The sequence below is a fragment of the Hibiscus syriacus genome, unplaced genomic scaffold (assembly GCF_006381635.1).
Source record: "Hibiscus syriacus cultivar Baekdansim isolate YM2019G1 unplaced genomic scaffold, ASM638163v2 tig00110020_pilon, whole genome shotgun sequence".
Lineage (NCBI taxonomy): Eukaryota > Viridiplantae > Streptophyta > Magnoliopsida > Malvales > Malvaceae > Hibiscus > Hibiscus syriacus.
Genome location: NW_024062568.1, coordinates 1705231 through 1719505, shown reverse-complemented (window position 1 = coordinate 1719505; position 14275 = coordinate 1705231). Strand labels below are relative to the sequence as shown.

Sequence of the window (14275 nt, the reverse complement as noted above, 5' to 3'; positions counted from 1 at the left end):
ATCAAAGACAAAAAAAAATATTTCAAAACATAGTTAGCTTTCTTTCCTCTTACGAATTAACCTCTAATCGAAGAGTTATCAAATTATATCATGGCTGTAAAATGATTTCTCCCTCTCTTTTTTTTAATAAAAAAACTTTATTTTTTCATTCTCTATCTTTCTGACACGTGCATAAAGAAAAGCCAAATAGAAGGTCAACAAAAGTCGATGGAAAATTAATGTGTAGTACGGGCTATCGTGATGGTTTCCCACATGGCGGACAATGACCCCAAGTCATATTATTTTTAGCCGTACAGGGCCACACTGATATACTCGAGCCCATACATGCTCAAATGGAGTATAACAGTCACACAATTTTCATATCTTTTTAAAATTTCTATTTTTCAATCGTTACAGTCCTTGACATGTTTACCAACATGCTTATGTGATTTACTGATTAAATTAATTATCTAACAGTTAGATCTATTCACCTTATCAACTTACAAATAATCAACATCAATCTACATCTTATACTAATATTAAAGGTCGATATATAAATCATCATGTATGATTGGATGAAAATAACTCTCTCTCTCTCTTATACGGTGTTCATTATCTTCTTTAGCTCATTTGAAATCATCGATTACGATTATTCATTTAAATCAGCAGCCCAAAATATATCAACGTAACTCTGCTGTATATAAAACAGATTTCGGTATCAATATTGTGTTAACAATTCATTTCAGTGTTCCTTCTACTCTTATTCCTATGGCTTCTATTTGCATATCCGATCAGCTTCATTTCGTGTTGTTCCCTTTAATGGCTCAGGGCCACTTGATCCCCATGGCCGATATCGGCCGACTGTTAGCACAGCGAGGTGTGATTGTGACTAGTCACAACGCCACTTAATGCAGGTAGAATTGAGAAATCGATTGCCCGAGCGGTCGAATCAGGTCTCGTTATCCGTATACTGCAACTTGAGTTTCCTGGCAAAGAAGCAGGACTGCGGGATGGGGTTGAGAATCTAGACCTGGTGCATTCAACGGAGGACTTCGTCAAATTCTTCGTCGCGGTTAACAAGATGGAAGATTCTGCGCAGATATTATTCGGGAAGCTAACACCTCGCCCCCATTGTATTATTTCGGACATGTGCCTCTATTTTACCCGCAATATTGCTACCAGGTTTCAAGTTCCGAGGATATCGTTCCATGGATATTGTTGCTTCACTCTTCTTTGTTCGCACAACGTAAACTCCTCCAAGATACTCGAGGAGGTAAAATCCCAATATGAATACTTCACAGTGCCAGGCTTGCCGGACAATGTCGAGTTTACTCAAGTCCAGCTCCGGGTTCCGGTTATCTCCAGTGAAGCCTGGAAGGAAGTCCTCGAACCACTGTTCGAAGCTGACCGAGCATCATATGGGGTTGTCATAAATACTTTCAAAGAGCTAGAATCGGCTTACGTGGAAGAGTATCAAAAGGAACGGAAAGCTTGGTGTATTGGTCCGGTTTCCCTCAGCCACAAAGATGAGTTGGATAAGGCTGAAAGAGGTAACAAAGCTTCGATGGATGAGCAACAATGTTTGAAGTGGCTTGATTCTCAAGAACCCGACTCTGTCATCTATGCTTGCCTTGGGAGCATCAGCACTCTAAAGTCTCCGGAACTGATAGAGCTGGGTATGGGCTTGGAGGCATCGAAGAAGCCATTCGTTTGGGTTCTAAGAGGAAACAACACAACTTCGGACGAAGTGGAGACATGGATCAGAGAGGATGGATTTTTGGAAAGAACAAAAGGAAGAGGGCTTGTTGTTATGGGATGGGCTCCCCAAGTGCTCATTTTGTCACACCCAGCTCATTGTGGATGGAATTCGACGATCGAAGGCATTTCGGCCGGGCTTCCATTGATAACATTGCCGTTCATGTCAGACCAGTTCTGCAACGAGAAACTTGCGGTACAAATACTGAGAATCGGAGTCAGCCTCGGGGCTGATAAACCCACCATGTTTGGAGATGAGAGATCTGCGTTCATGTTGAAGAAGGAAAGTGTTGAAAGTGCAATACACCAATTGATGGACGAAGGTGATGAAGGAATGGAGAGAAGAAAACGAGCTAAGGAGTTTGGAGAGAAGGCAAACAAAGCTGTTGAATTTGGAGGATCATCCTACTGCGATATTACACTCTTAATCCAAGATATCATCCAACAATCTGGGAAAATGGTGGCAAACAACTAAGGAATCCATCCAATTATTTTCTTACAATCAGTGCAAATCATAGCTTAATAGATGTTAACTTAGGTTAGGCATCTGTTAAATATGGGTTAGGTTTGGTTTTCAATATTTAAAACTCAAATTCGGTGTTGCATTGTTACTCTTTTATGTGTTTTTTTTTCAATTCAGTAACAGTGTGTGAAAGTTTCGGTTTAATTTAGTAGGAGCTTTAGATTACCAGTGGTTGCCCTTTGAGGTCTTTACAATTCTCCTTGTAGTCCACTTTTCATTGGTACTATATTCCATTTATAAAATTCTTTTTTTTTTAGAAAAAAGAACTCAAATTCGGTCAAATGCTATTCATTTTCGAAGTTTTAATATGTGATTTTTTAATTTGTTTTATAAAAAAATTAAATATATTATAATGTAAATATTATGTGATAGATTTTTATGTTTAGAAATTTAAGAAAGATGACAATTTATAATGGTTAGAATAAATATTTTTATTATTATTAAATATTAAAAATAATAATATATTCTTTAAATAGATTTAAAATATAGGTAAACTTAAACAAATTTAGGTTAATGATTTGTAAATATGGTCTGTTTGGTTCCAACAACCATAGGCCGGGCAAACTATAAATGGTATTGATATCATATCTGTCCAATCCAAATTCAATTCAATATGATAAATGAATATGATTTATTCTGAATTTTATTATGTTTTTTTTCTTTTACCCGAGATAAGTAATTTTTATATACTTAACTGAATATTCAACAAACATGATAAAATCCTCGACAACTCCAACGCGTTCCTCTATTCCAAGCAGTGATACCAGTCAAATACTTGCAATCCTGTTACTGTCCCAGCAGTTCTTCCAATTTTATGGTCGAGAAAAGGCTTGGCAATGGAAGGGATTGATAGTTAAGGGCCTGAGCAACTTGTTTCATGGTTGGTCGAAGTTGGGGTTGCCGTTCAAGCAAGCAAATGCAAGGTTTGTAGTAGAAACTACATCCTTTGCATCTCGGCTTACGGGTGGTGAGAGGCGTTGGTCTATCACATCTTTTAGTAAAATCTGTTGGTCATTGACACAGATATCATTCTCGATGTCGATGATGACAAATATGAAAGAAGATCACCATGATGTCTCCCCATTAAAACTTCCATTGTTAGTACCCCGAAACTGTAGACATCACATTTCTCATCTACTCTTAATGTATGAGCCAACTCTACATAAAAAATCTACAAGAAATTAATTAACACTTTGAATCAAATATATGACATGTTGAGAACACATATAGGAAGATAAATCAGATAATACCTGGAGCTATGTACCCGTAGGTGCCCGCAAGTGAAGTCCAGTAGGAGGAGTCGGGCTTCAAAAGCCTAGTGTGCCAAAATCTGAGACATGAGCTTCATAGTCTGAATCCAAGAGAACATTGTTGCTCGAAATGTCTTGATGAATTATAGGTTGTGAATGGTCGTGATGCATATAAGACAAAGCATTAGCCAACCCTTTGATTACATTTAGCCTCTTCTTCCAATCCAACTCCTTTGCCTGTTCATCGTTGCTTAACACCATTTTCAAACTCTCGTTTTCTACAAACTCATAAACAAGAAAAGAATGCCTTGGATGTGAACAAAAGCCATACATCTGCACAAAGTTACGATGCCTTATTTCTAATAAAGAAACAATCTCGCTTTCAAAGGCTTTCATGTTGTCTTCGGATTGATGAAGTTTCTTCACAACAACCACTTGACCGGTTGGTAATGTAGCTTTATAAACTTCCATATCCTCCCGAACCAATGCAATAGTCGTTGCTGAAATATTCAGTGGCTTCAATGATGTTGTCATAGAGTATTCTTCCATTAAATCCCAACACAGTGAACATGTCTCCATGTTGCTCCTCCCTTGGCTCAGATTTTTTGGTTTGAGTCTTTTTGCAGAAAATAAGGCAACTGCCAGCCAATACAAACAGCAAAAGTAGACCACCAAAGACTGGAAACACAACTAAAGTGACGACTTCAGAGCTCTTTCTATGACCATGATTGGCTCGAGAACATAGGCTTAGTCCAATGGCGTTACCACATAGGCCTTTATTGTCTCTTAAGGCATCAGCTGAAGCCTCATGAAATGCCTTAAGGTCTGGAAGAGGACCTTCTAAATGATTGAAAGATATGCTCACATTCGTCAGGCTTAGCAAACCACCAAAAGCTTCTGGGATGGAATCGTTGAGCATATTGTGAGAAAGGTCCAATATTTCCAAGAACTGCAATTCCCGAAGCTGTTGTGGGATACCGCCAGTAAATGAATTGTGACTCAAATCTAGACTTTGAAGATGCTTTATCAATCTTATTGAAGATGGAATGCTCTCTTGGAGATTATTATTGCTCAAATTCAAGTTTAACCTCTGGCAGTTTCCAAGATCAGGAACAGATCCACTTAAATTGTTTGATCCCAAGTTAAGTTGTTCTAGATTCAAAAGAAGTCCAAAATCCGTTGGAATTTCACCGAAAAATCGGTTACCACTAAGAAAAAGACATGACATATTTGTCAATGCTCCAAGTTCCCTGGGAATCTCACCTGTTAGATGATTCCAAGAGAGATCGAGTCCCTGCAACTGAGTTGCATGTCCCAGCTCAAGTGTATCTTTCCAGTAATGTTTGTTGAAAATTGGCACACCAAATTGTATCAATTGTCAACATTATGGGTGACAATTTGGTGGCATTAATGGGTGGCAAAATTGGTCAAATTTGGCCACCAAATTGTTAAAAATTTTGGATGGTAAAACTATGCAATTAGTCATTGTAATTTAGGGTATTTACAAATTAGTCCTTAAAACTTCAACTATAAATACCCTAGCTCATTTAGCTTCAAAACCATCCCAAAGCATTCTAGCTTTCTTCCAATATTAGAGAGAATTTAGAGAGTTTCTTGAGAGTTGTTTTCTCCTTTTTATCAAGAGAGAATTATCATTGTTTTCTCCTTGGTAGATCGAGAAAGGTTGTAATTCCTATTTTCTAATAGTGAAATTCTTCTACCGTTGCCCGTGGTTTTTACCCTATATTTTTAGGGGTTTTCCACGTAAATTTTGTGTCTCTTTTATCTTCATTTTTATTTTCTCAAATTATCAGTTGCGATTTTGCTCTATCCGATAGCCGTCTTCCGTAACAATTGGTATCAGAGCTAGATTAGAGTGTGTAATATCTGCTTATTGTCTTTGTGGTTGCCACCAAAAGGTGGATCCTCCAACATAAGAAAATAAGAAGTTATCACCCATTCTTTGAAGGTTCCAGAGAACTATTCACGATAGTGAAATAGTGGGAGCTATCCGTAGAAGAAGCTATGGCAACAAAATTTGATATTGAAAAATTCAATGGGAGAAATTTCTCATTGTGGAAATTGAAGATGAAGGCCATCCTAAGGAAAGACAGGTGTCTAGCGGCTATCAATGAAAGGCCGGTGGATTTCGCAGATGACATCAAATGGAACGAGATGGACGGGAATGCTATGGCTAACTTTCATCTAGCATTAGCAGATGAAGTATTGTCAAGCATCGAGGAGAAGAAGACAACTAAGGAGATATGGGATCATCTCACCAAATTGTACGAGGCCACATCGTTGCACAATAAAATTTTCCTTAAGAGGAAATTGTACACTCTCCGTATGCCAGAATATACTTCAGTGACGGAGCACTTAAATACACTGAACACCTTATTTTCTCAGCTTACATCCTTAAGCTGTAAAATAGGAGAACAAGAACGTGCTGAACTTCTACTTCAAAGTCTACCGGATTCGTACGATCAACTCATCATCAACTTGACAAACAGTAATGTCACCAGTCTAGTCTTCGATGACGTTGCAGCTGCTGTTCTGCAAGAAGAAAATTGGCGCAAGAACAAGGAAGACAGACAAGTAAATCTGTAACAAGCAGAAGCGTTGATAACGATGAGAGGGAGATCAACAAAACGTGGCCAAAGCAGCAGTCATAAACATGGTAGATCGAAGTTGAGGAGCAAGAAGAATTTAAAGTGCTACCACTGTGGAAAGAAGGGTCACTTGAAGAAGGATTGTTGGAGTCTAAATAAAAACTCCAATCCACAAGGCAATACCACAAACACTTCAGATGATGGATATGTTCTATGCTGTGAAGCGTCAACCACCATGGAAGGCAGAAAAAGATTTGCAGATATATGGCTCATTGATTCGGGAGCGACATATCACATGACCTCAAGAAGAGAATGGTTCTATCATTATGAACATGTCTCAGGAAGATCTGTGTATAGTTGCAATGATCATGCCTTAGAGATCGTTGGTGTGGGAACCATCAAATTGAAGATGTATGATGAAACAATTAAAGTTGTTCGAGATGTGCGGCACGTGAAAGGTCTGAAGAAAAATTTATTCTCCTACGGATTGTTGGATAATAATGCTAGCAAGATTGAAACACGGAAGGGAATCATTAAGGTGTTCCGTGGAGCGCTTGTGGTGCTGAAAGGTGAAAAGATAGCTGCAAACTTGTACATGCTGAAGGGAGAGACATTGTTAGAAGTAGAAGCCTCTGTTGCCTCATGTAGTTCAGATTCTGCAATGCTATGGCATAAGAAACTTGGACACATGTCAGAACAAGGAATGAAAGTCCTTGTGGAGCAAAAGCTACTTCCAGGCTTAACAAATGTATCACTTACTTTGTGTGAGCATTGCATAACAAGTAAGCAGCACCGGTTGAAATTCAACACATCAAATTCTAGAGGCAAAATTGTTCTAGAATTGGTTCACTCTGACGTATGGCAAGCACCAGTAACATCCCTAGGTGAAGCAAAATACTTTGTCTCATTTATTGATGACTACTCCAGGAGATGTTGGGTACACCCTATTAAGAAGAAGTCAGACGTGTTTTCAACTTTCAAAAACTTCAAAGCGCGGGTGGAACTTGATTCTGGAAATAAGATCAAGTGTTTCAGAACAGATAATGAAGGAGAATACACAAGCGAAAAATTTAATGACTTTTGCAAGAAAGAGGCATCAAAAGACAGTTCACAGTGGCGAACACTCCTCAACAAAATGGAGTGGCAGAGCGGATGAATAGAACCTTGTTAAAAAGAACAAGAGCAATGTTGAGGGACGCAGGCCTAGAAAAATCATTATGGGCAGAAGCAGTCAATACCGCCTGTTATTTGGTGAATCGAGCTCCATCAACTGCAATAGAGCTGAAGACACCAATGGAGATGTGGACTGGTAAACCAGTTGATTATTCAAACCTCCATGTATTTGGAAGTATTGTGTACGTGATGTACAACGCCCAAGAAATTTCAAAGCTGGATCCAAAATCCAAGAAATGCAAATTCTTGGGGTATGTGATGGAGTAAAGGGGTATCGCTTGTGGGATCCCACTGCCCGCAAAGTGATCATTAGCAGGATGTTATCTTTGTAGAAGATAAACTACAAAGAAAAGAAGACGATGATAGCGCTGAAAAGTCAGAGACTACTCAGATACATGTGGAAAAAGAGTTTGAAGAAGGAGATTCTTCTGAAGCAGAACCAACACATGATGAACAAGAACCAAAGAGTTCTGAAGCTCCAACAACTCGTTAATCAGATCGTATGAGAAGACATCCCAATTGGCACTCAGATTATGTTATAGAAGGTAATATTGCATACTGCCTTTTAATAGAGGACGATGAGCCATCAACATACCAGGAGGCAATAAATAGCTCAGATGCTTCACTGTGGATGATGACGATGCAAGAAGAAATCGAAGCCCTTCATAAAAATAATACATGGGACCTTGTGCCACTACCACAAGAAAGGAAGCCAATTGGTAACAAATGGGTTTTCAAAATCAAGCGAAATGGTGACGATCAAGTGTAGAGGTATCGTGCAAGACTGGTGGTCAAAGGATATGCTTAGAAAGAAGGTATTGATTTCAATGAAATTTTTTCTCCTGTTGTTCGACTAACAACAGTTCGAGTAGTCTTGGTAATGTGTGCTACATTGAATTTACATTTGGAATAGCTAGATGTTAAAACAGCTTTTCTTCATGGAAATCTTGAAGAAGAGATTTATATGCTCCAACTTGAAGGTTTTGAAGAAGACGAAAAGAAGAACTTAGTTTGCAGGTTGAACAAATCTCTGTACGGTCTAAAGCAGGCGCCGAGTGTTGGTATAAGAGATTTGATTCCTTCATTATGTGCCTTGGATACAACAAACTTAATGCAGACCCTTGTGCTTATTTCAAGAGTTCTGGTGATAACGATTTTGTTATATTGATGTTGTATGTGGATGACATGTTGGTTGCAGGATCTAACAAAGATCATATTGAAGAATTGAAGGCACAACTAGCTAGGGAATTTGAAATGAAGGACTTGGGATCAGCAAACAAGATTCTAGGGATGCAAATTCACCGAGACAGAAGTAATAGGAAGATTTGGCTTTCACAAAAGAATTACTTGAAGAAAATCTTGTCACGATTTAGCATGCAAGATTGTAAGCCAATTTCTACCCCTCTTCCTATTAACTTCAAATTATCCTCCAGTATGAGTCCTAGCAGTGAAGAAGAGAGGATGGAGATGTCTCGAGTACCGTATGCATCAGCAGTGGGAAGTTTAATGTTCGCTATGATATGCACAAGACCAGACATTGCACAAGCAGTGGAGTGGTTAGTTGGTACATGACGAATCCAGGCAAAGAGCATTGAAATATTGTAAAGAGGATCCTAAGATACATCAAAGGGACCTCAAATGTTGCATTATGTTACGGATGATCAAACTTACTAATCAATGGGTATGTAGATTCTGACTATGCAATGGATTTGGATAAAAGCAAATCTACTACATGATATGTGTTCAAAGTTGCTGGTGGAGCTGTAAGCTGGGTTTCAAAATTGCAGTCAGTTGTGGCTACGTCCACAACAGAGGCAGAATATGTAGCAGCTACACAAGCCAGTAAAGAAGCAAGTTGGTTGAAGATGCTATTGGAGGAGCTTGGGCACAATCAAGAGTATGTCTCTATGTTTTGTGACAGTCAAAGCGCCTTGCATCTAGCAAGGAATCCATCATTTCATTCAAGGACTAAGCACATACGAGTTCAGTACCATTTCATTCGTGAAAAGGTGGAAGAAGGAACGGTAGATATGCAGAAGATCCATACCAAAGACAACATAGCAGATTTCATGACGAAGGCAATCAATGCTGATAAATTTACTTGGTGTCGATCATCCTGTGGCCTGTCAAAACGTAAGCAACATGAAAGGTACAAGGTAGAAAGAATGGTGTGAAGATATGATTGTTCCAATCAAATCTTCAAGTGGGAGATTGTTGAAAATTGGCACACCAAATTCCATCAATTGTCAACATTATGGGTGGCAATTTGGTGGCATTAATGGGATGGCAAAATTGGTCAAATTTGGCCACCAAATTGTTGAAAATTTTGGATGGTAAAACTATACAATTAGTCATTGTAATTTAGGGTATTTACAAATTAGTCCTTAAAGCTTCAACTATAAATACCATAGCTCATTTAACTTCAAAACCATCCCAAAGCATTCTAGCTTTCTTCCAATACTAGAGAGAATTTAGAGAGTTTCTTGAGAGTTGTTTTCTCTTTTTTATCTAGAGAGAATTATCATTGTTTTCTCCTTGGTAGATCGAGAGAGGTTGTAATTCATATTTTCTCATAGTGAAATTCTTCTACCGTTGCCCGTGGTTTTTACCCTATATTTTTAGGGGTTTCCACGTAAATTTTGTGTCTCTTTTATCTTCATTTTTATTTTCTCAAATTATCAGTTACAATTTTGCTCTATCCGATAGCCGTCTTCCGCAACAATGTTATTATTAGAGATCTGTAAGCTGAGTAGATTATGACATTTCCCCCACTTGGGAGAAAGTTCACCATAAAACTTGTTATTGTTTAATGCAACAAAACTCAGATTTGGATATATACCAAAAGCTCTGATATATTTCCAGTCAAGTGGTTTCTTTCAAGCCTAACTCTAAACAAGGTTTTGCAATCTCTCAAACTTGATGAAATCTGACCTGTAAGTTCATTATCCATTGCCCCAAAGTACATGAGTGACCCCCCGGAACATACATTCTCGGGCAAAGAACCGGTTAATGGTTAATGTTTATCTGAAAATGTTGCAAATGAGTAAGATTGTTGAAGGATGGAGTAACTGGGCCATATAAACTATTATTAGACAGCTTAAGTTCAGTTAGATATTTAAGCATGCCTATCTCTTTAGGAATCAACCCAGAAAAGTTATTTCTGGGAATAGTAAGAGTAGACAAGCTGGTCAAGTTTCCAATGGAAGAAGGGATTGAACCAGATAATCTATTCCCACGCAACCCAAGTACAGTGAGAAATGTTAGCTTCCATAGCTCTTGAGGTATCGAACCATATAACATATTGAATCTGAGGTTAAGGTAAACAAGTTTAGAAAGTTCCCAATTTGAGGAGGAATGGACCCATACAGTGAGTTTTCTGGGAGGTGAAGCACCATCAAGTTAGAAAAGGAAAAGAAGTTGAGATTGTCAAGTGTACCTCTCAATCTAGGACCATATTCTGCTAAGCTTAGAATGGTGATGCTTCGGGCCTATCGCAAGTGATTCCGACCCAGTTGCAATGGTTACCTCCAACCCACAAAGAAGAGAGAAGAGTTTGGGTGGTGTTGTCAAGGCTAGCTTTCCATTTTTGAAGAGCATCAGCCTCTGTTGAGTTTATGGAGGATGAAGAAGAGAAAGCAGGGGAAGATACAAAGAGGAGGAAGAAGATGAGTTTGACTGGTATTAAGAGTTAGTTTCTTTATTTGTTTTATTTTCAGATTTCTTTCTATTTAGGGTATTAAAAAATTTACGACCTCCAAAATATTATAATAACAATAACGCAAGTTAGATATTTAATTTACACAGTAATAATATATCAACAACTCATAAAGCAAGTGGTTAAAAACTCTCAATTGATACCTCTCATCTTCCTTAGGTTGTGGATTCAATACTCATTATGAGCAAAATCTTAAAATTATTCAAAAACATATATATCAAAAAGCTATACAAGAACGTGGCAACAAATACAGTAAACAATTTTCATATTCTTAATAACTTATTAAATTAATTATTTATCATTAAATTATACCTTTAATAGAATTTGAATACAATGAGCATGAATGCATGGTTGTATCTTACGCTTCTAAAAAATTATTCAAAATGATTGCTACTTATTATAGTCCAACAAAAATTATAAAATATTCAACATACTTTATATTTTCTATAAGTTTTTTTATTAATATAAGGTAATTATAAGATAATATATGTTTTAATGATTTTTCATCATTCGACAATGAAAGTTCAAACAATTTACAGTCTCTGATACTCAAATCTAAAACCTTTAGGTGGCGTTTGGTTCGCTGGAATCCCTTGAAATTAGGAGGAATTGGAATTCAATTCCACCACTTTCTCATGTTTGATTCAAGTTTTAAAAGGGGGAATTGAAATCCAATTCCATAAAGGGCGGGAAAGTAAATTCCATCTATAACATGATGGAATTGAAATCCTTTGGAAGAGAGAATGTGAAATTTGACCATACTACCATCATCAACATTTCTAAAAAATTAGTTGTTTCTAATTAAATTTTTTAACAATATAAATGTAATAAATTAAGTTAGAAGAAATGATTTCACAAATAGATCTATATAATACTCGATCTAAATTAATTGATCAAAAGATTAAATATCGATAATTAAATTAAAAATAATAAAATAAAATGTTCACAAAAATATAGTCATAAAATTTATTTTAAATCCATATTTTGATTTCTTAAATTTTAATATTTTTTTCTTAATCTATGACATTGTAATAGACTAAATCTTCCAAGGACACAGAAGAAAGATTTTCAAAGAAGTTGAAGATGAATCATTTGATGTTTCTCCTAGCCACAAGGACTAGATCATTCTTTTTGTGTGTAGTGAGACCAGGTAGGACATCAAAGTCGATATCTTCCTTATTCATCCCTTTTGGCATTTCCCAATCAAACTTATAAAGAAGATTAGCAAGTGCAAGCTCCACTGTTGCAACTCCCATATGCATTCCAGGACAAACCTTCTACCAGCACCAAACGGTATGAGCTCAAAGTTTCGTCCTTTGTAATCAATAGGGCTACCAATGAACCTTTCAGGACAGAACTCCTCTGGGTTTTCCCAAGTTTCAGGGTCTCTTCCTATTGCCCATGCATTTACATGGACTAGGGTTTTTGCAGGCACTTGGTACCCACCTATGCTGCACTTTCCAAGTGTTTCTCGTGGTACTAACAATGGTGCTGTTGGTTGCAATCTGAATGTTTCTTTTATCACAGCTTTTAGATACGTTAAAGCTTTAAGATCATCTTCATCTACGAAGCCTTTTTCACCGATCGAATGTCTCACTTCTGATTGAGTTTTCTTCAAATACTCTGGGTTTTTCATTAGAAAGCACATTACCCAAATCACAGTGGCTGTTGTTGTGTCTGTTCCAGCAATAAACACATCCTGCATAAAAAAGAAAATGAAAAGAATGAGGTCATCCATGGACATGAACATTCATAAAATATAAGGATAAAGTGGATAAGACAATCCTCATCCCTCCGTAAAAGGAAGTTATGAATATAATTGATATTTGTTGAAAGGAAAAATAGATTGTTCTAGTAGTTTACTCTTTTAGATTTGATCGAAAAATTATGAGAGCGAAAATATAACTTATGAAAAAGATAGGAAGGAAGTACAACAATATCCATGAACATATACACCCATGCTAACATAAGGTGAAAATAAGATAAGACGATCCTTGCATGGTAAAGGTTTTGAGTGATGAGATTACCATAAGAATAGCTTTAACGTGATCAATGGTAAAATCAAACGAAAAGTCACGATTCTTCCATAATCTTAGCGACACATCAAGTATGTCCTCTCGCTCTGATTTCGGCCTATTCGGATCAAGATGTTCATCAATAAGTTCCTGATAAAAGGTATCAAGTTCTTTGAAAATTTTATCAAGACGAGTAAGAAACCCAGTAAATCTATCAGCCCAGCCAATGAAAGGAAAATAATCAGCGAAACTGAAGCTTGTGAACATGGCTTCACTCTCTTTAAGCAACCCATGGAACCTGCTTATTTCAGCTCCTTCTTCGACATACCTATTAGAAAAATAAAGGAAAAAAACACGATTAACAAATTATCAATTAAAAATAAAAAAAAATAAAATTTTTAGAGGAAGGATGCCCGAAAACCTCGTCCCTAAGGGTAAACCACTAACAATACCTTTTCCCAAAGCCTACTCTACAAATTATTGAACTGGAAAGGGACGCCATTGCCTCAGTCAAGTTGACAGGCTTAGAATCGACAGATAATCGACATATTTTTCCAATCAACCGAGCAACTTCGTCTTCTCGAACGGGACGAAACTCTTGCACTCTACTAAACAGATTTACTGCACAAATTTTCCTCATCTCCTTCCAGTACTCACCGTATGGTGAATAAGACACGTCCGAGGTGTTGTAAGATAATTTTCGAGCACCACGTAGGTTAGGTCTACTGCAGAAATCGAGGTCGTGAGTTTTCATAGCCTCTTCAGCCATTTTTGCAGAAGAAACTACAAGGGTTGGCTTAAACCCTAATCGCAAGAACACGAGAGGACCGTACTTTTGAGAGAGCTTCCAAAAGAAAATATGAGGGGCTGAGTTATCGAACATTAGCAGATGAAAATGACCGATCAAGGGAAGACCTGGAGGGCTGGGGGGAAGAAGATTACGGTTCCCATTGTTGCTGATACTGCGTTTTAGGAGAATGAACAGGAAGAAGGGGAGAGGTAGGAGAAATATAATGAACTGTGATACTTCCATTCTGATCAGCCCAATCTGTTTGGAAACTTGAGAGGGAGAGTCGCCTTATCCAAACTCTATTTTCCATTCGGTTTATATAAATTTATATTTTAAAAATTAGAAATATTAAAGTTGCAATTTAGATTACGTGTCTGCATGTAATTTTTCATTTTGTTTGAAGCTGACACATGCACGTATGGTTTATCATGTATGGCTGTTTTTAATTCCAAGGGGTTGACATCTG

General features: G+C 37.4%; 1 protein-coding gene and 2 pseudogenes across 1 annotated transcript; 1 reads left to right on the top strand and 2 right to left on the bottom strand.

The window, feature by feature from the left end:
* Positions 1-731: 731 nt before the first annotated feature.
* On the top strand, positions 732-2236 carry LOC120213184 (annotated as a pseudogene).
* Positions 2237-3205: 969 nt separating this feature from the next.
* LOC120213398 lies at positions 3206-4735 on the bottom strand (annotated as a pseudogene).
* A 7357-nt stretch (positions 4736-12092) lies between these two features.
* Positions 12093-14052, bottom strand: LOC120213396 (cytochrome P450 83B1-like). The gene is given in 4 exon segments (XM_039211557.1): positions 12093-12277; positions 12280-12703; positions 13032-13347; positions 13472-14052. Coding segments are annotated over 4 exon segments (1506 nt in total).
* Between the last annotated feature and the right edge of the window lie 223 nt (positions 14053-14275).